Here is a 21252-nt window from a genome sequence, read left to right as displayed (position 1 = left end):
AAGGTCTGTTCTATGTGTGCAGAGTGGATCTACAAGTCACAGAATAATTATCATCCAAGTCAATTTTGCAGTTAGCTCACTGTTAGTCCAAATCTCTGTTGTTGGTCTGACTGTTCAGGATGGTCTTATGGAATACACTGGAATGTGAAAGAAAAGGATCAGATTCAGTTTGATGTTGTTTTGTGTGTGGCAAGACATGTTTCTCTGTGGTCTTCGTCACTGGATCTCTGAAACTACATTTGAAGAACAATCTACAAAAGAAACACACTTGAACACCAGTTTACAGCAAATACTGTAGATCACATGTCAAACTCATTCCACAGAGGACGGAGTGTCTGCGTGTTTTCACTCCTCCCTTGTACATGACTGATTAATTAAGGTCACTAATTAGTAAGGAACGCCCCTCACCTGGTTGTCTAGATCTTATGAAAGGAAAAACCAAAAACCAGCAGACACTAGACCCTCCATGGGATGAGTTTGACACCCCTGCTGTAGATTATTCAACTTAACTTATAACATAGAGTACAGAAGATTTACATTCTATGAACTGTATAAAAAGCATTTCTTGCAATTATTGGACATTTTAATATACAAAGATTTATTATGACACAATGTCAGGGCATAAAGTTCCTAAAGGCGCACGTGACATCGGGGTTATGTGTTTACCATGGACTCAAACTCATCAATCCTCTGTTTGGTGTTCCCTTTTCCTATCTTCCTGTAGGATACGGTGCTGTACTTTGAAGCATTTTTGCTGCCAGGCTTCTCGCCAGGGGACTGCCGCCCACCACTCTGGCGCCCACCTCCATTTGACCCCTCTTCCTCCTCCTCACACTCTTCCTCAGGTTCCTCATGGTTCTCTCTTGGCTTGGTGAATGTGTTAGGTCCTGCCCCTTTTGCAGGTTGACCAGTGGACACCCCAGTCTCCAGCTTTGTCTCCTGTGGCGTCCTCTCCATTGAAGATGTCACTTCCTGTTCTAGTGAACAGAGACAAAACATTTCCATTGTTTATCAATAGTTGTTGTTCTGCCAACAATCCTCCATAATTATAGTTCTCTTGATGAGACACAAAGGCTTTTTGTCCAATAAAAAAGAGTCTTGTTGATACACTGCTGCCCACTTAGGACAATCAATGGTTGGTAACATGGCATTGCATGAGAAGAGCAACTGTAATTGTTATTCTAATTAATCACAAACTCCCAGCTAAGCCTGATGCCCTAATTTGTGTTGCACTACAGTTGTTGGTGTGCAATGAGCCTGCAGAAAATATGCTGCTTCACTCGCACACCACAACACATAGTTCCTAGAGCATGTGATAATAAATGACTATTTTATTTGTTCCATTCATCTACAATACACATAACTAGACATAAATAAGATAGGTGCATGTATGTGTCCAAGTACATCAAAATATCTCCTTATTGTGAGTTTATCTGAGTACATCTTCTCTATAATTCAATAATGTCAAGATACAAAAATCATACCACATCCCTGACTAACTGTTCTCATCAACCATACTGAAATACCTTGTAGGAGCTTCTCACCTTGCTCTATGTGAAGATCTGTCTCTGGGTCACACTGTGTGCTTGGTCCAGGCTTTGGTTCTAGATGAGAAGTTTGTCTCTGTTGCTCTGGATGTCTCTGGGGGGACCAGAGCAGCTCTAGCTGTAGCAGCTCTGTCCCAGTCCTAGGGGGCAGCGTCTGTGACTGGGGCTCTGTTAGGGGCTCTTCTGCATCACAGGCTGTCCCGCTGCTAACACTCTGCTCTCTCTCTCTCTCTCTCTCTCTCTATCTCTCTCTCTCTATCTCTCTCTCTCTCTCTCTCTCTCTCTCTCTCTCTCTCTCTCTCTCTCTCTCTCTCTCTCTCTCTCTCTCTCTCTCACACACTCTCTCTCTCTCACACACTATCTCTCTCTCTCTCTCTCCCCCCCTCTCTATCTCTCTCTCTCTACAGGGTCTGGTTATGGCTGGCATGGCTGATATGACAAGGCCGGCTGATAAAATGTGTGTCTCTCTCTCTCTCTCTCTCTCTCTCTCTCTCTCTCTCTCTGTTCACCATTATCCAGTGATGTGACTAAAACATCCTGTTGTGATATTTGGCTGTAGTTCCTGCTGTCCCTCTCTCTTGTACCATGGAATCGCTGGCAGCAGCCATGGTGGCCCCATTACAAGGGTCATCATTGATTGTCACTGTGACCACCCCACTAATTCCCACTTTAGAGAACAGCGACCTACAGTATGTGGTTGTGATGATGATGATGTTCCCTGTACCACCTCACCATCCTTTACTGTGTTAGCTGCACTCATGTCTTCCTCACTGTCATCAGAGCTATAATCTGTTTCTTCGTCATCATCTCCCTTAAGCTCGGGCTCTATGGTGGGCTCTGATGACAAGATATCCCCAATACGATCAATGATCTGCATGACATGAGAGAACACTTCCAGCTCCATTCCTTCCGGGAAAATATTCCACCAGAATGCCATCCTTCCTTTGAAAACTGTTCTTCTCAGACAGTTCTGTAGCCCCCCCTCTCTTTGACTCTCTCTCTCTCTCTCCGTCTCTCTCTATCTCCCTCTCTCTCCATCTAGCTCTCTCTGTCTCTGTCTCTCTGTCCCCCCTCCCTGTCTGTTGTCTGATATTTGGGGACTATCTATTGTGAATTAATTATTGGGACAGACAAGATTGGTGTATGCAGTTCTGGTGCACAATTACATCTTATGACCAATGTTCTAGAACAATCCTGTAGGTAAATAATGTGCACTTTGTCTGCAGGGAGCTGATTGTTTAGTGTTTGTTCCTAATATGTTAATCTGTCAAGAGTAAAACCATCTAACCTACTTTGTAATTAGATTAACATTCTTTACAAGTTTATCCATCTGCACAATGTAAAGCTACAAAGCTTTGCTTATGACTCAGGGTTATGGGGTTCCCACGGATATATATGGCAATATAGGAGGCTATTTAAATTGTGTAACATACCCGTTTATTAAAGTCACCTTGAGGAGTTTTGTATGGTCTCAAAACAATATTTGTAACTTTTCACTTTCACGTGCATTTACCCTCCTCGACGCTAGAGGGCTCTGTAGATTTCCCTAACAACTCGTAAATTGCCCTTTTTATACACGGAAATGACTACTGTCAACATGCCGACACATGTGTGGCATGCTTGAAATAAATCAATGTACTCTTTCTGTGATGTTTATGATAATTTAAATAATAACAAATATAGAGAACAACTACAAACATGAAGTTTGCTTACAGGGTAAGTGATACCATTTAGTAGTCTGTATCTGCTTGCTAGCTTTAGTGGTTAGTTAGTTAGCTAGCTAATCTTTCTAATGTCTGCCTCCAGTTTTCCAATTTGTTGGGAGCTGTGTATCGTCGTGGGAATCTGAGTTTCTCCAAGGATGGCAACTCTGTGATAAGTCCGGTGGGAAACCGCATCTCCGTCTTTGATCTAAAAAAGTAAGATTGCATCTGATTATATGATTCCTTTTATCTGCTAACTAGCTACATGTTAAAGCTAGCTAGATTCCTTTACAAGACTGTGTTGATTAAAATACGTTTTTAACTTATTGCATTTGGAGAACAGACTAACTGATCACGTTCTCTTTCTAACAGCAACAAGTCAGAGACACTGCCAGTGTCCACTGCCAAGAACATCACCTGTGTCGGCCTCTCCCCCGATGGGAACCTGGCTATACTGGTGGATGAAGATGGAGCCGCGTTGCTGATCAGCCTGATCACACGGGCTGTTCTCCATCACTTCCACTTCCACAAACCTGTGGCCAGTATCCGCTTCTCTCCTGATGGCAGGTCAGACCCTCTCACATCATGACACACGCTGCATTGCTACATCATTACATCAGCTGATGTAGCCTAATGTCTGTTGGTGTGACTCTCTCCTGGTCCTCAGGAAGTTTGTGGTAACCAAGGAGAATGTAGCGTTGATGTACCACGCTCCCGGGAGGAACCGGGAGTTCAATGCCTTTGTCTTGGACAAGAGCTACTACGGACCCTACGATGAGACCACCTGCATCGACTGGACCGACGACTCCAAGTAAGTCACTGGCCCACCTAGTTTCATGTCACCTGGCAATGGAAAACCAGCTAACACTGCTTACCCCGACCGCACTGCTTACCCCGACCACACTGCTTACCCCGACCACGCTGCTTACCCCGACCGCGCTGCTTACCCCAACCGCGCTGCTTACCCCGACCGCGCTGCTTACCCCGACCGCGCTGCTTACCCCGACCGCACTGCTTACCCCGACCGCACTGCTTACCCCGACCACTGGAGTTTAGCATCCCCCAGTACCCAGTTTTGTCTTGTGACCCTTCCTTATATAATGGTAGTAGTAGAGAGAAACCCCCTGCCTTAACTCTGTTTCCCCCACGCAGGTGCTTTGTGGTGGGCAGCAAAGACATGTCTACCTGGGTGTTTGGAGCTGAGCGCTGGTCCAACCTCATCTACTACTCTCTGGGGGGACACAAGGACATCATGGTGGGCTGCTTCTTCGAGAAGGACAGTTTAGATGTGAGTGTTCTCTCTCGGGTTTCCCCCTCAGCCCTTCTCTGTGTCCAACATGTTCTGGGTTTCTCTGTGCCCTGTGTGTGTTTGCAGATTGGAACCTGCGTGTGCTTGTGCATCATTTACCGTATGTGAGTTAAAGGGATGCTTCGGGATGTTGTCGACGAGGCCCTTTGTCTACTTCCCCAGAGTCAGACAAACTGGTGGATACCATGTTTATGTCTCTGTGTCCAGTATGAAGGACGTTAGCGGTAGCACAATGACTTGAAGTGTATGGGTATCTGCTATCATGCCAAAACCCCAAAGTGTCCCTTTAAGTGTGTGTGTGTACATGTTTCCATAGTGACCTGCTGAATATGTGTGTGTTCCAGTTGTACACAGTGAGCCAGGACGGGACGCTGTGTGTGTGGGAGAGTGATACGGAGCTGGACGGGCTGGTTCTGAGAAAGACCAGGCTACCAGAGGAGAGAGGAGAGGAGGATGAGAGAGGAGAAGGAGAGGAGGAAGAGCCCAGAGGAGAGGTGATCAGAGGGAAAGGAGAAAGACCCAAGGAGAAGGAGGGAACCAAGAACGTCAGATACAAACAGAGGAGCAAGTATGTCATCTCACAAACATGTTGAAGTATCTGTGGTACAGCAGCAGACTGCCGACGGTTTGTCTGGCCAGGAGTCTAACCAACTCTTACCAAGCCATTTACAAATAAACATTGATGATACTTACATTTGTTTTGGGCCGACTGAGTGTTACCAATGTGAGGTTGGTTTCTGATTGGACGCTGCCTGTTGTGTTGGTCTCCATCAGACACTTCTTTAACAAGGAGGGTGACTTCAACAACCTGACGGCTGCAGCGTTCCACAAGCCCACACACATCCTGGTGACTGGGTTCGCCTCGGGGATCTTCCATCTCCACGAACTGCCTGAGTTCAACCTCATCCACTCCCTAAGGTCAGGGGTCATACACACAGACACACGCACACACACATCCTGGTGACTGGGTTCACCTCGGGGATCTTCCATCTCCACGAACTGCCCAAGTTCAACCTCATCCACTCCCTAAGGTCAGGGGTCATACACACAGACACACGCACACACACATCCTGGTGACTGGGTTCGCCTCGGGGATCTTCCATCTCCACGAACTTCCTGAGTTCAACCTCATCCACTCCCTAAGGTCAGGGGTCATACACACAGACACACGCACACACACATCCTGGTGACTGGGTTCGCCTCGGGGATCTTCCATCTCCACGAACTGCCCAAGTTCAACCTCATCCACTCCCTAAGGTCAGGGGTCATACACACAGACACACGCACACACACATCCTGGTGACTGGGTTCGCCTCGGGGATCTTCCATCTCCACGAACTGCCTGAGTTCAACCTCATCCACTCCCTAAGGTCAGGGGTCATACACACAGACACACGCACACACACATCCTGGTGACTGGGTTCGCCTCGGGGATCTTCCATCTCCACGAACTGCCTGAGTTCAACCTCATCCACTCCCTAAGGTCAGGGGTCATACACACAGACACACGCACACACACATCCTGGTGACTGGGTTCACCTCGGGGATATTCCATCTCCACGAACTGCCCAAGTTCAACCTCATCCACTCCCTAAGGTCAGGGGTCATACACACAGACACACGCACACACACATCCTGGTGACTGGGTTCGCCTCGGGGATCTTCCATCTCCACGAACTGCCTGAGTTCAACCTCATCCACTCCCTAAGGTCAGGGGTCATACACACAGACACACGCACACACACATCCTGGTGACTGGGTTCGCCTCGGGGATCTTCCATCTCCACAAACTGCCTGAGTTCAACCTCATCCACTCCCTAAGGTCAGGGGTCATACACACAGACACACGCACACACACATCCTGGTGACTGGGTTCGCCTCGGGGATCTTCCATCTCCACGAACTGCCCGAGTTCAACCTCATCCACTCCCTAAGGTCAGGGGTCATACACACAGACACACGCACACACACATCCTGGTGACTGGGTTCGCCTCGGGGATCTTCCATCTCCACGAACTGCCCGAGTTCAACCTCATCCACTCCCTAAGGTCAGGGGTCATACACACAGACACACGCACACACACATCCTGGTGACTGGGTTCGCCTCGGGGATCTTCCATCTCCACGAACTGCCCAAGTTCAACCTCATCCACTCCCTAAGGTCAGGGGTCATACACACAGACACACGCACACACACTTAACTCCTCGACTGTTGAACCACTCAATGACCAGTTTCATTCAGGCCCCAAGTCTGCAGTTCTTGCTCGTGGGTGTCATTCATCATAAGTTGTTAGGACAATTAGGTTTTGTTGCATTATTGGCTAGAAGCAGTAACTGAGCCTGTATGTTTTCATGTGTTCTCTCAGTATCTCAGACCAGAGGATCGCCACAGTGTCAATGAACAGCTCTGGCGACTGGATAGGCTTTGGCTGCTCAGGTATGTTCTCATGGTGTCTCAATTAACATACCCAACTAGCACATGCAAACTTGCTGTGTTTAACAAAGGAACAAAATATCATCAATTACCCGTGTGACATGTTACCTTGTGTGTTGTCCAGGTCTGGGCCAGCTGCTGGTGTGGGAGTGGCAGAGTGAATCCTACGTGTTCAAACAGCAGGGACACTTCAACAACATGGCTGCCCTGGCTTACTCCCCCGACGGACAGTACATCGCTACAGGAGGGGATGATGGGAAAGTGAGTTCTTATACGTTTATCTCCATGGCCTGTTAGCTGCTGTATCTCTGTTGTTCTGTTGTGCCAAACCACGTTGGCTGAATGATACAACATTTTTGGAATACCAAGGTCATGAAAATGGTGACCCTGACCGTGACCCCACTCCCTGCGGGAGCTTTAGGGGGAGTTGAGATATGCAAGAAACACAATTTCATTACACAACGAATATAAGCACCCCCCCCCAATGATTCTATGGTTAGGTAACAGCAGGATTTTCCTGTGTTTTCAAACAGGCATGTGAATGATGATGGTTTTCTGTGTTTCAGGTGAAAGTGTGGAACATGACCAGCGGCTTGTGCTTCGTCACGTTCACAGAACACACCAGCTCTGTCACTAACGTCACCTTCACCTCCAGAGGCTTTGTCATCGTCAGCGCCTCCCTGGATGGAACGGTCCGAGCCTTCGACCTGCACAGGTAAGAGAAGACACCTGGTGAAGGTCGCTTCACACCACACCTACACACCACACCTACACACCACACCATGCCTACACACCACGCCTACACACCACGCCTACACACCACACCTACACACCACACCATGCCTACACACCACACCACACCTACACACCATGCCTACACACCACCCCTACACACCACACCACGCCTACACACCACACCATGCCTACACACCACGCCTACACACCACGCCTACACACCACGCCTACACACCACTCCTACACACCACACCTACACACCACGCCTACACACCAGACCACGCCTACACACCACACCTACACACCAACCTACACACCAGACACACCATCCACACACCACACCTACACACCACTCCTACACACCACACCTACACACCACACCACTCCTACACACCATACCTACACACCACACCTACACACCACGCCTACACACCACACCTACACACCACTCCACTCCTACACACCACACCTACACACCAGACCTACACACCACTCCTACACACCACACCTACACACCACACCTACACACCACACCACACCTACACACCAGACCTACACACCACTCCTACACAAGGTTTCATAGAGACACCGGCTCTATGGTTAATGAGTGGTTCATACTGATAGTTGATTTCAATCACATCCACCTGGAATGTTTCATAGAGACACAGGCTCTATGGTTAATGAGTGGTTCATACTGATAGTTGATTTCAATCACATCCACTAGGAAGGTTTCATAGAGACACAGGCTCTATGGTTAATGAGTGGTTCATACTGATAGTTGATTTCAATCACATCCACTAGGAAGCTTTCATAGAGACACAGGCTCTATGGTTAATGAGTGGTTCATACTGATAGTTGATTTCAATCACATCCACCTGGAAGGTTTCATAGAGACACAGGCTCTATGGTTAATGAGTGGTTCATACTGATAGTTGATTGTCTGGAACTACTGTATCTACACAGGTACCGTAACTTCCGGACGTTCACGTCTCCGCGTCCGGCCCAGTTCTCGTCTCTGGCGGTGGACCCGAGTGGGGACCTGGTGAGCGCTGGGGCCCAGGACTCCTTCGAGGTCTTCATCTGGTCCATGCAAACTGGACGCCTGCTAGAGGTCCTGGGGGGCCACGAGGGCCCGGTGAGCTGTCTGTGTTTCAGCCCGGTGCAGTCCATCCTGGCCAGTGCATCATGGGACAAGACGGTCCGCCTCTGGGACATGATGGACAGCTGGCAGACCAAAGAGACGCTCCGTCTCACCTCTGACGGTAAGCCCCGCCTCAGTCTCCCCTCAGTCCCTTCCACAGCTCTCTGACTGACAGTCATGTTAATGGGATAGTTTCCTGCTAAATTAGCATTTCTTCGTAATTTTCCTAATCCAGAGTTGTTAGTTGTTTCCAGACAGACACTTAGTCGTAGTTTGGCCGAGTGTAGAGACGATTTGGGATTCAGCAGAAGTAATGGTAGTAGGGGAAACACTGAATGAATGTCTCTGTCTCCGATTGGTTGTGCAGGCCTGGCGGTGTCGTACCGGCCGGATGGTCAGGAGCTGGCCGTGGCCACGCTGGACGGAGAGATCTCCTTCTGGAGCCCCCAGTCAGCCAATCAGACAGGCTCGGTCAGCGGACGCCACGACCTGAAGATGGGACGCAAGGAGACCGAGAAGATCACCTCCAAACAGTCCGCCAAGGGCAAGTGAGTGGAATAACCTGTGTGTTTCTGACAGGGTTCTGGTTATTGGACCAACAGTTCATTTCCCTGGCAGCGTCTTAGCAATTACCTCATAGTTTCCCTTCGGGCATTAAGTGTGGCCACCCGTACTGTGTATTCCAGGTCCTTCACATCGCTGTGCTACTCTGCAGACGGGGAGTCCATCCTGGCTGGAGGCCAGTCCAAGTTTGTCTGCATCTACAACATCAGAGAACAGATCCTCATGAAGAAGTTTGAGATCTCCTGCAACCTGTCCCTGGACGCCATGGAGGTACAATAGTGACCACAGGTTGACCTGTACACCTACAGAGCATATATACAGTACACCTACAGAGCATATATACAGTACACCTTCAGAGCATATATACAGTACACCTTCAGAGCATATATACAGTAAACCTACAGAGCATATATACAGTACACCTACAGAGCATATATACAGTACACCTACAAAGCATATATACAGTACACCTACAGAGCATATATACAGTACACCTTCAGAGCATATATACAGTACACCTTCAGAGCATATATACAGTACACCTACAGAGCATATATACAGTAAACCTACAGAGCAGAGCATATACACCTACAGTACACCTATCAGAGCATACAGAGCATATACAGTACACCTACAGAGCATATATACAGTACACCTACAGAGCATATATACAGTACACCAGTACCTACAGAGCATATATACAGTACACCTACAGAGCATATATACAGTACACCTACAGAGCATATATACAGTACACCTACAGAGCATATATACAGTACACCTACAGAGCATATATACAGTAAACCTACAGAGCTTATATACAGTAAACCTACAGAGCATATATACAGTACACCTACAGAGCATATATACAGTACACCTACAGAGCATATATACAGTACACCTACAGAGCATATATACAGTACACCTTCAGAGCATATATACAGTACACCTACAGAGCATATATACAGTACACCTAAACCTACAGAGCATATATACAGTAAACTACAGAGCATATATACAGTACACCTACAGAGCATATATAGTACACCTACAGAGCATATATACAGTACACCTTCAGAGCATATATACAGTACACCTACAGAGCATATATACAGTACAGAGCATACACCTACAGAGCATATATACAGTACACCTACAGAGCTTATATACAGTAAACCTACAGAGCATATATACAGTACACCTACAGAGCATATATACAGTACACCTACAGAGCATATATACAGTACACCTACAGAGCATATATACAGTACACCTACAGAGCATATATACAGTACACCTACAGAGCATATATACAGTACACCTACAGAGCATATATACACCTTACAGAGCATATATACAGTACACCTACAGAGCATATATACAGTACACCTACAGAGCTTATATACAGTAAACCTACAGAGCATATATACAGTACACCTACAGAGAATATATATACAGTACACCTACAGAGCATATATACAGTACACATATATACAGTACACCTTCAGAGCATATATACAGTACACCTTCAGAGCATATATACAGTACACCTACAGAGCATATATACAGTACACCTACAGAGCATATATACAGTAAACCTACAGAGCTTATATACAGTAAACCTACAGAGCATATATACAGTACACCTACAGAGCATATATACAGTACACCTACAGAGCATATATACAGTACACCTACAGAGCATATATACAGTACACCTTCAGAGCATATATACAGTACACCTACAGAGCATATATACAGTACACCTACAGAGCATATATACAGTAAACCTACAGAGCATATATACAGTACACCTACAGAGCATATATACAGTACACCTACAGAGCATATATACAGTACACCTACAGAGCATATATACAGTACACCTACAGAGCATATATACAGTACACCTACAGAGCATATATACAGTACACCTACAGAGCATATATACAGTACACCTACAGAGCTTATATGCAGTTACACCTACAGAGCATATATACAGTACACCTACAGAGCTTATATGCAGTTACACCTACAGAGCATATATACAGTACACCTACAGAGCATATATACAGTACACCTACAGAGCTTATATGCAGTTACACCTACAGAGCATATATACAGTACACCTACAGAGCATATATACAGTACACCTACAGAGCATATATACAGTACACATACAGAGCTTATATACAGTTACACCTACAGAGCATATATACAGTACACCTACAGAGCATATATACAGTACACCTACAGAGCATATATACAGTACACCTTCAGAGCATATATACAGTACACCTACAGAGCATATATACAGTACACCTACAGAGCATATATACAGTACACCTACAGAGCATATATACAGTACACCTACAGAGCATATATACAGTTACACCTACAGAGCATATATATATACAGTACACCTACAGAGCATATATACAGTACACCTACAGAGCTTATATGCAGTTACACCTACAGAGCATATATACAGTACACCTACAGAGCATATATACAGTACACCTACAGAGCATATATACAGTACACATACAGAGCTTATATACAGTTACACCTACAGAGCATATATACAGTACACCTACAGAGCATATATACAGTACACCTACAGAGCATATATACAGTACACCTTCAGAGCATATATACAGTACACCTACAGAGCATATATACAGTACACCTACAGAGCTTATATGCAGTTACACCTACAGAGCATATATACAGTACACCTACAGAGCATATATACAGTACACCTACAGAGCTTATATGCAGTTACACCTACAGAGCATATACACAGTACACCTTCAGAGCATATATACAGTACACTGTGCTAGTAGAATGGCGGCTAGCTGTCTTCTAATCAGATGTTGCGTGAGATTGATCTCGTCTGTTTTCTATCTCCTTCAGGAGTTCTTGGACCGGAGGAAAATGACAGAGTTTGGGAGTCTGGCGCTGGTGGATGAGGGGGTGGGCGATGGGGACGGGGTAGAGCTCAGTCTGCCAGGGGTTAGGAAAGGAGACATGAGCTCTCGCCATTTCAAGCCTGAAATCAGAGTGAGCTCTCTCCGCTTCTCTCCTACTGGTTAGTATCAGGATTACAAGTGTCTCATCTGAGCTGGTTCTGCTGAAGAGTCCACCTGGTGCATCGTTCTGTACCACGGATATCCAATGTCAAAACGCTTCTCTTTCCCCTCCACCTCTCTTCTCTATCCCCTCCACCTCTGTTCTCTTTCCCCTCCACCTCTCTCTTCTCTCTTTCCCCTCCACCTCTCTTCTCTTTCCCCTCCACCTCTCTTCTCTTTCCCCTCCACCTCTCTCTTCTCCCTTTCCCCTCCACCTCTCTCTTCTCTCTTTCCCCTCCACCTCTCTCTTCTCTCTTTCCCCTCCACCTCTCTCTTCTCTCTTTCCCCTCCACCTCTCTCTCTTCTCTCTTTCCCTCCACCTCTCTCTCTTTCCCCTCCACCTCTCTCTCTTCTCTCTTTCCCCTCCACCTCTCTCTCTTCTCTCTTTCCCCTCCACCTCTCTCTCTTCTCTCTTTCCCCTCCACCTCTCTCTCTTCTCTCTTTCCCCTCCACCTCTCTCTCTTTCTCTTTCCCCTCCACCTCTCTCTCTTCTCTCTTTCCCCTCCACCTCTCTCTCTTCTCTCTTTCCCCTCCACCTCTCTCTCTTCTCTCTTTCCCCTCCACCTCTCTCTTTCCCCTCCACCTCTCTTCTTCTCTTTCCCCTCCACCTCTCTCTCTTCTTCTCTTTCCCCTCCACCTCTCTCTCTTCTTCTCTTTCCCCTCCACCTCTCTCTCTTCTCTCTTTCCCCTCCACCTCTCTCTCTTCTCTCAGGTCGTAGCTGGGCTGCTACCTCCACGGAGGGTCTGCTAACCTACTCTCTGGACGGGGCGCTGGTATTTGACCCCTACGACCTTGACCTGGACGTGACCCCCGCCAGCGTCCGCCGACAGCTGCGCCAGGCCAAGTGGGCGGCAGCCATCGTGCTGGCGTTCCGCCTCAACGAGACCGCCCTCACACAAGAAGTCCTGGAGGCCGTGCCACACCACCAGAGTGAGTGCTCATGGGCATTTCTGTTTCCGTAAAGGTGTCATGTGACTTACATTTCTGGTAAAAAGTGCTGCGATCTGTACTTGTTTGTAAAAATGAGAGGTTGGGTATTGGAGGATGTAAGAGTTAGTTTTTTGTAACCACAGACGAGTAGATTATCATGGTAGTAGTCACACGCCATCAGCATGTCCTGTGTGTGTGTGTTTTAGTCGCCGTGGTGTGTGGCTCCCTGCCTGACGTCTATGTAGAGAAACTGTTAGGTTTCATAGCATCAGCCCTGGAGCGATGTGGTCACCTGCAGTTCTACCTGAGCTGGTCCCAGTCTCTCCTCACGCAGCATGGACAGAAACTCAAAACCAGGTGGGTACTGCTGGCAACAAACACACCATAGAAATAACAGGCTTATCTTCCGCATCAAAAACAGTTGAACATTTACTGAGAGGAGAAATGCCATCTTGTAGAGTCATTTAAAGGATTGTGAAGCCACAGCAGAGGGCAGACTGCTAAACACTGGTTTGTGGTGATCAGGTCTGGAGCTGTTCTCCCCACCATTCAGTCACTGCAGAAGAGTATTCAAAAACACTTTGAGGATCTCTCAAAACTGTAAGTCCAAATATATTACACATCTCTCTTATTTTAACTTTTCTTTTCTCACAAAGTTATGTTTTGTCTCGGTACAGATCTGTGTGTGTGTGTCCTGCAACAGTGTGGAATGTGGTCGTGTTTGTCTCTGTGTCCTGTAACAGTGTGAAATGTGGTCGTGTTCATTTGTCTCTGTGTCCTGTAACAGTGTGGAATGTGGTCGTGTTCATCTCTCTCTGTCCTGTAACAGTGTGGAATGTGGTCGTGTTTGTCTCTGTGTCCTGTAACAGTGTGGAATGTGGTCGTGTTCATTTGTCTCTGTCCTGTAACAGTGTGGAATGTGGTCGTGTTCATCTCTCTCTGTGTCCTGTAACAGTGTGAAATGTGGTCGTGTTCATCTCTCTCTGTGTCCTGTAACAGTGTGGAATGTGGTCATGTTCATTTGTCTCTGTGTCCTGTAACAGTGTGGAATGTGGTCGTGTTTGTCTCTGTGTCCTGTAACAGTGTGGAATGTGGTCGTGTTCATTTGTCTCTCTGTCCTGTAACAGTGTGGAATGTGGTCGTGTTCATTTGTCTCTCTGTCCTGTAACAGTGTGGAATGTGGTCGTGTTCATTTGTCTCTGTGTCCTGTAACAGTGTGGAATGTGGTCGTGTTCATCTCTCTCTGTGTCCTGTAACAGTGTGGAATGTGGTCGTGTTCATCTCTCTCTGTGTCCTGAAACAGTGTGGAATGTGGTCGTGTTCATTTGTCTCTGTGTCCTGTAACAGTGTGGAATGTGGTCGTGTTCATTTGTCTCTGTGTCCTGTAACAGTGTGGAATGTGGTCGTGTTTGTCTCTGTGTCCTGTAACAGTGTGGAATGTGGTCGTGTTCATTTGTCTCTGTGTCCTGTAACAGTGTGGAATGTGGTCGTGTTCATTTGTCTCTGTGTCCTGTAACAGTGTGGAATGTGGTCGTGTTCATTTGTCTCTGTGTCCTGTAACAGTGTGGAATGTGGTCGTGTTTGTCTCTGTGTCCTGTAACAGTGTGGAATGTGGTCGTGTTCATTTGTCTCTGTGTCTCTGTAACAGTGTGGAATGTGGTCGTGTTCATTTGTCTCTGTGTCCTGTAACAGTGTGGAATGTGGTCGTGTTCATTTGTCTCCGTGTCCTGTAACAGTGTGGAATGTGGTCGTGTTCATTTGTCTCCGTGTCCTGTAACAGTGTGGAATGTGGTCGTGTTCATTTGTCTCTGTGTCCTGTAACAGTGTGGAATGTGGTCGTGTTTGTCTCTGTGTCCTGTAACAGTGTGGAATGTGGTCGTGTTCATTTGTCTCTGTGTCTCTGTAACAGTGTGGAATGTGGTCGTGTTCATTTGTCTGTGTCCTGTAACAGTGTGGAATGTGGTCGTGTTCATTTGTCTCTGTCCTGTAACAGTGTGGAATGTGGTCGTGTTCATTTGTCTCCGTGTCCTGTAACAGTGTGGAATGTGGTCGTGTTCATTTGTCTCTGTGTCCTGTAACAGTGTGGAATGTGGTCGTGTTCATTTGTCTCTGTGTCTCTGTAACAGTGTGGAATGTGGTCGTGTTCATTTGTCTCCGTGTCCTGTAACAGTGTGGAATGTGGTCGTGTTCATTTGTCTCTGTGTCCTGTAACAGTGTGGAATGTGGTCGTGTTTGTCTCTGTGTCCTGTAACAGTGTGGAATGTGGTCGTGTTAATTTGTCTCTGTGTCTCTGTAGCAGTGTGGAATGTGGTCGTGTTCATTTGTCTGTGTCCTGTAACAGTGTGGAATGTGGTCGTGTTCATTTGTCTCTGTCCTGTAACAGTGTGGAATGTGGTCGTGTTCATTTGTCTGTGTCCTGTAACAGTGTGGAATGTGGTCGTGTTCATTTGTCTCTGTCCTGTAACAGTGTGGAATGTGGTCGTGTTCATTTGTCTGTGTCCTGTAACAGTGTGGAATGTGGTCGTGTTCATTTGTCTCTGTCCTGTAACAGTGTGGAATGTGGTCGTGTTCATTTGTCTCCGTGTCCTGTAACAGTGTGGAATGTGGTCGTGTTCATTTGTCTCTGTGTCCTGTAACAGTGTGGAATGTGGTCGTGTTCATCTCTCTCTGTGTCCTGTAACAGTGTGGAATGTGGTCGTGTTCATTTGTCTCCGTGTCCTGTAACAGTGTGGAATGTGGTCGTGTTCATTTGTCTCTGTGTCCTGTAACAGTGTGGAATGTGGTCGTGTTCATCTCTCTCTGTGTCCTGTAACAGTGTGGAATGTGGTCGTGTTCATTTGTCTCTGTCCTGTAACAGTGTGGAATGTGGTCGTGTTCATTTGTCTCCGTGTCCTGTAACAGTGTGGAATGTGGTCGTGTTCATTTGTCTCTGTGTCCTGTAACAGTGTGGAATGTGGTCGTGTTTGTCTCTGTGTCCTGTAACAGTGTGGAATGTGGTCGTGTTCATTTGTCTGTGTCCTGTAACAGTGTGGAATGTGGTCGTGTTCATTTGTCTCTGTCCTGTAACAGTGTGGAATGTGGTCGTGTTCATTTGTCTCCGTGTCCTGTAACAGTGTGGAATGTGGTCGTGTTCATTTGTCTCTGTGTCCTGTAACAGTGTGGAATGTGGTCGTGTTCATTTGTCTCTGTGTCCTGTAACAGTGTGGAATGTGGTCGTGTTCATTTGTCTCTGTGTCCTGTAACAGTGTGGAATGTGGTCGTGTTCATTTGTCTCTGTGTCTCTGTAACAGTGTGGAATGTGGTCGTGTTCATTTGTCTCCGTGTCCTGTAACAGTGTGGAATGTGGTCGTGTTCATTTGTCTCTGTGTCCTGTAACAGTGTGGAATGTGGTCGTGTTCATTTGTCTCTGTGTCTCTGTAGCAGTGTGGAATGTGGTCGTGTTCATTTGTCTGTGTCCTGTAACAGTGTGGAATGTGGTCGTGTTCATTTGTCTCTGTGTCCTGTAACAGTGTGGAATGTGGTCGTGTTCATTTGTCTGTGTCCTGTAACAGTGTGGAATGTGGTCGTGTTCATTTGTCTCTGTCCTGTAACAGTGTGGAATGTGGTCGTGTTCATTTGTCTCCGTGTCCTGTAACAGTGTGGAATGTGGTCGTGTTCATTTGTCTCCGTGTCCTGTAACAGTGTGGAATGTGGTTGTGTTTGTCTCTCTGTCCTGTAACAGTGTGGAATGTGGTCGTGTTCATTTGTCTCTGTGTCCTGTAACAGTGTTTAATGTGGTCGTGTTCATCTCTCTCTGTGTCCTGTAACAGTGTGGAATGTGGTCGTGTTCATTTGTCTCCGTGTCCTGTAACAGTGTGGAATGTGGTCGTGTTCATTTGTCTCTGTCCTGTAACAGTGTGGAATGTGGTCGTGTTTGTCTCTGTGTCCTGTAACAGTGTGGAATGTGGTCGTGTTCATTTGTCTGTGTCCTGTAACAGTGTGGAATGTGGTCGTGTTCATTTGTCTCCGTGTCCTGTAACAGTGTGGAATGTGGTCGTGTTCATTTGTCTCTGTCCTGTAACAGTGTGGAATGTGGTCGTGTTTGTCTCTGTGTCCTGTAACAGTGTGGAATGTGGTCGTGTTCATTTGTCTGTGTCCTGTAACAGTGTGGAATGTGGTCGTGTTCATTTGTCTCTGTCCTGTAACAGTGTGGAATGTGGTCGTGTTCATTTGTCTCTGTGTCCTGTAACAGTGTGGAATGTGGTCGTGTTCATTTGTCTCTGTGTCCTGTAACAGTGTGGAATGTGGTCGTGTTCATTTGTCTCTGTGTCCTGTAACAGTGTGGAATGTGGTCGTGTTCATTTGTCTCTGTGTCCTGTAACAGTGTGGAATGTGGTCGTGTTCATTTGTCTCTGTGTCCTGTAACAGTGTGGAATGTGGTCGTGTTCATTTGTTTCTGTGTCCTGTAACAGTGTGGAATGTGGTCGTGTTCATTTGTCTCTGTCCTGTAACAGTGTGGAATGTGGTCGTGTTTGTCTCTGTGTCCTGTAACAGTGTGGAATGTGGTCGTGTTCATTTGTCTCTGTCCTGTAACAGTGTGGAATGTGGTCGTGTTTGTCTCTGTGTCCTGTAACAGTGTGGAATGTGGTCGTGTTCATCTCTGTGTCCTGTAACAGTGTGGAATGTGGTCGTGTTCATTTGTCTCTGTGTCCTGTAACAGTGTGGAATGTGGTCGTGTTCATTTGTCTCTGTGTCCTGTAACAGTGTGGAATGTGGTCGTGTTCATCTCTCTCTGTGTCCTGAAACAGTGTGGAATGTGGTCGTGTTCATTTGTCTCTGTGTCCTGTAACAGTGTGGAATGTGGTCGTGTTCATCTCTCTCTGTGTCCTGTAACAGTGTGGAATGTGGTCATTTGTCTCTGTGTCCTGTAACAGTGTGGAATGTGGTCGTGTTCATTTGTCTCCGTGTCCTGTAACAGTGTGGAATGTGGTCGTGTTTGTCTCTGTGTCCTGTAACAGTGTGGAATGTGGTCGTGTTCATTTGTCTCTGTGTCCTGTAACAGTGTGGAATGTGGTCGTGTTCATTTGTCTCTGTGTCCTGTAACAGTGTGGAATGTGGTCGTGTTCATTTGTCTCTGTGTCCTGTAACAGTGTGGAATGTGGTCGTGTTCATTTGTCTCTGTGTCCTGTAACAGTGTGGAATGTGGTCGTGTTCATTTGTCTCTGTGTCCTGTAACAGTGTGGAATGTGGTCGTGTTCATTTGTCTCTGTGTCCTGTAACAGTGTGGAATGTGGTCGTGTTCATTTGTCTCTGTGTCCTGTAACAGTGTGGAATGTGGTCGTGTTCATTTGTTTCTGTGTCCTGTAACAGTGTGGAATGTGGTCGTGTTCATTTGTCTCTGTCCTGTAACAGTGTGGAATGTGGTCGTGTTTGTCTCTGTGTCCTGTAACAGTGTGGAATGTGGTCGTGTTCATTTGTCTCTGTCCTGTAACAGTGTGGAATGTGGTCGTGTTTGTCTCTGTGTCCTGTAACAGTGTGGAATGTGTCGTGTTCATCTCTGTGTCCTGTAACAGTGTGGAATGTGGTCGTGTTCATTTGTCTCTGTGTCCTGTAACAGTGTGGAATGTGGTCGTGTTCATTTGTCTCTGTGTCCTGTAACAGTGTGGAATGTGGTCGTGTTCATCTCTCTCTGTGTCCTGAAACAGTGTGGAATGTGGTCGTGTTCATTTGTCTCTGTGTCCTGTAACAGTGTGGAATGTGGTCGTGTTCATCTCTCTCTGTGTCCTGTAACAGTGTGGAATGTGGTCATTTGTCTCTGTGTCCTGTAACAGTGTGGAATGTGGTCGTGTTCATTTGTCTCCGTGTCCTGTAACAGTGTGGAATGTGGTCGTGTTTGTCTCTGTGTCCTGTAACAGTGTGGAATGTGGTCGTGTTCATTTGTCTCTGTGTCCTGTAACAGTGTGGAATGTGGTCGTGTTCATTTGTCTCTGTGTCCTGTGCAGTTGTGACTGGAACATGTACACCATCCGCTACGCAGTCGCCCTGTCCAAGCAGAAGGGTGTGAAGAGGACAGCGGGGGACGCTCTCTGTGACAAGGACGAGAGCGAGGACGAGGACTCTGAGGTGATGAGCGAGGCCTCTCTGGAGGAGACAGACATGCTCATGTAGTAGGATGCAGCCACAACCTCTTGAGTGGTGGACTTCCCTTCATCCACTCTGACCTGAATAACCATTGACTGGTATGAAGCAGACCCACTGATAAAGGAAAGGAGACAAGGAGAGGAAGCCACTCAAGAGTACAGTGATGCAGCTTCAATAAGGTTCTGTTCCAATATCCACACTAGCATACCACTGCTACATTCCAATGAAGCAATGTATTGGGCAAGCATTTTAAGTACTGTAGTATGCTAGGATGAACATCGGAATGTAGCCAAGAGACACTGACCTCATCACACAGGGCCTCTCCCAGTGCCTTCTGGGAAATCAAGATGGCCACCAATAGGTCAAAGGAGAAGGACTGGCAGACCACAAAGGATTAACCTGTGAAAATCTGTTTATTTACAATAAAGTAAATGTAAACCGTTTGAAAAATGACTGATGAATAGTTGTGTTAAGTTACCTGGATCACCACCAGCTCCTGTGATTTAAATAGTGATGAGGAAAATGTATACAGTTAAGGACCGCAATATTATTTTGGATACAAGTATCAGTTCTATATTTGTCATCATATAGAATTACAAGTGATACTAAAATAAACAATTTTATTTCCTTTTCATTCAAATGTTATTTAAAAATCATCAGCTGTATTAGAAGTGGAGTCATTTTCCTCACCCTGATATGCAGGTCTGTACAGGTTGTTCATCTCATAAACACATGAGAAATATACATGTACAGGGTCAGCTAGATGCATAATCATACCAGGTGACAAACACTACTGGTCTCCATTTGACTTCCTTTTAATATGAAGACTCAAATCAGTAGTCAGACTAGGCAGAAGCAAGAATTGTGTTGCCTTGCTGGATTCAATCCGTATCGTGGAAGGTCATGTCAAGGCAATTAGCGATTGAGTCACCGTGAACAGTCTCCAAACATCACCTTTAAATCTCAACCAGCTGTAATGCAAATCTTCCAAGATATGGATTGAATCCAGCCTTTAGAGTAGTGTATTCCAACCTGAAACCTTTCATATCTATTTTACTTACTGTGTTTAAAATGCTTACTCTGGACAATGCATTCATTGGCCAAATTTACAGTAGTATTCAGTTGCCATAGACATTTATTTTTGGTACATTAAATCACATACAATGGGTCCCTTACTCAGGCTGCGTCCCAGTCAAAGGTTATACTCTACATAGAGAACAGTGTAACACATGGGACAAACTCTCACTTAGAAGTGAAGTTGCCCCAGATCTAGAATCAGCTTACCCCAGTCCTCCATAAGAGGGGAACACTAACCACCCCCAAATCAGTGCATATGGGCAACTATATCCTTAACCAGTCTGTCTATAAACATGGCAACTTGAAAGTAACCACAAAGACTAGTCCTTTACAATAACCCTGCATTACCATTTCTTAGGGCCAGATGTAAGTTCTGCTCTCCAGGCAGTGGGATCAACCAAACAGGGTTAGAAAAGGTTCATCTCTCAGACCATTTACATACATTTACATACCATCTACATACATATTCGTCGCCAGAAACCCACATTGCAGTCATCTACAAGTCCATGCTAGGTAAAGCTCCGCCTTATCTCAGTTCACTTCCGATGGCAACACCCAGA

General features: G+C 46.3%; 1 protein-coding gene across 1 annotated transcript; it reads left to right on the top strand.

Moving 5' to 3' along the window:
- Positions 1 to 3115: 3115 nt before the first annotated feature.
- Positions 3116 to 20249, top strand: pwp2h (PWP2 small subunit processome component). The gene is made up of 18 exons (XM_065023567.1): positions 3116 to 3263; positions 3354 to 3466; positions 3623 to 3817; positions 3918 to 4061; positions 4403 to 4538; positions 4904 to 5127; positions 5334 to 5477; positions 6926 to 6996; positions 7118 to 7254; positions 7560 to 7708; positions 8692 to 8990; positions 9237 to 9417; positions 9556 to 9703; positions 12350 to 12524; positions 13277 to 13495; positions 13702 to 13852; positions 14021 to 14095; positions 19477 to 20249. Exons 1-18 carry the CDS (start codon positions 3246 to 3248, stop codon positions 19640 to 19642), a joined length of 2745 nt encoding a protein of 914 aa, XP_064879639.1. The 5' UTR covers positions 3116 to 3245; the 3' UTR covers positions 19643 to 20249.
- Positions 20250 to 21252: the final 1003 nt, after the last annotated feature.

Source organism: Oncorhynchus nerka, linkage group LG2, assembly GCF_034236695.1.
Source record: "Oncorhynchus nerka isolate Pitt River linkage group LG2, Oner_Uvic_2.0, whole genome shotgun sequence".
Taxonomy (NCBI): Eukaryota; Metazoa; Chordata; class Actinopteri; order Salmoniformes; family Salmonidae; genus Oncorhynchus; species Oncorhynchus nerka.
Note: the sequence above shows the minus strand (reverse complement) of the source record. Positions and strands in the feature narration are given on the sequence as shown.

Coding starts and splice junctions, on each gene's coding strand:
- pwp2h (XM_065023567.1), top strand. Junction 5,128..5,333: donor AGATACAAACAGAGGAGCAA/GTATGTCATCTC, acceptor GGTCTCCATCAG/ACACTTCTTTAACAAGGAGG. Junction 12,525..13,276: donor TCTCCGCTTCTCTCCTACTG/GTTAGTATCAGG, acceptor CTCTTCTCTCAG/GTCGTAGCTGGGCTGCTACC.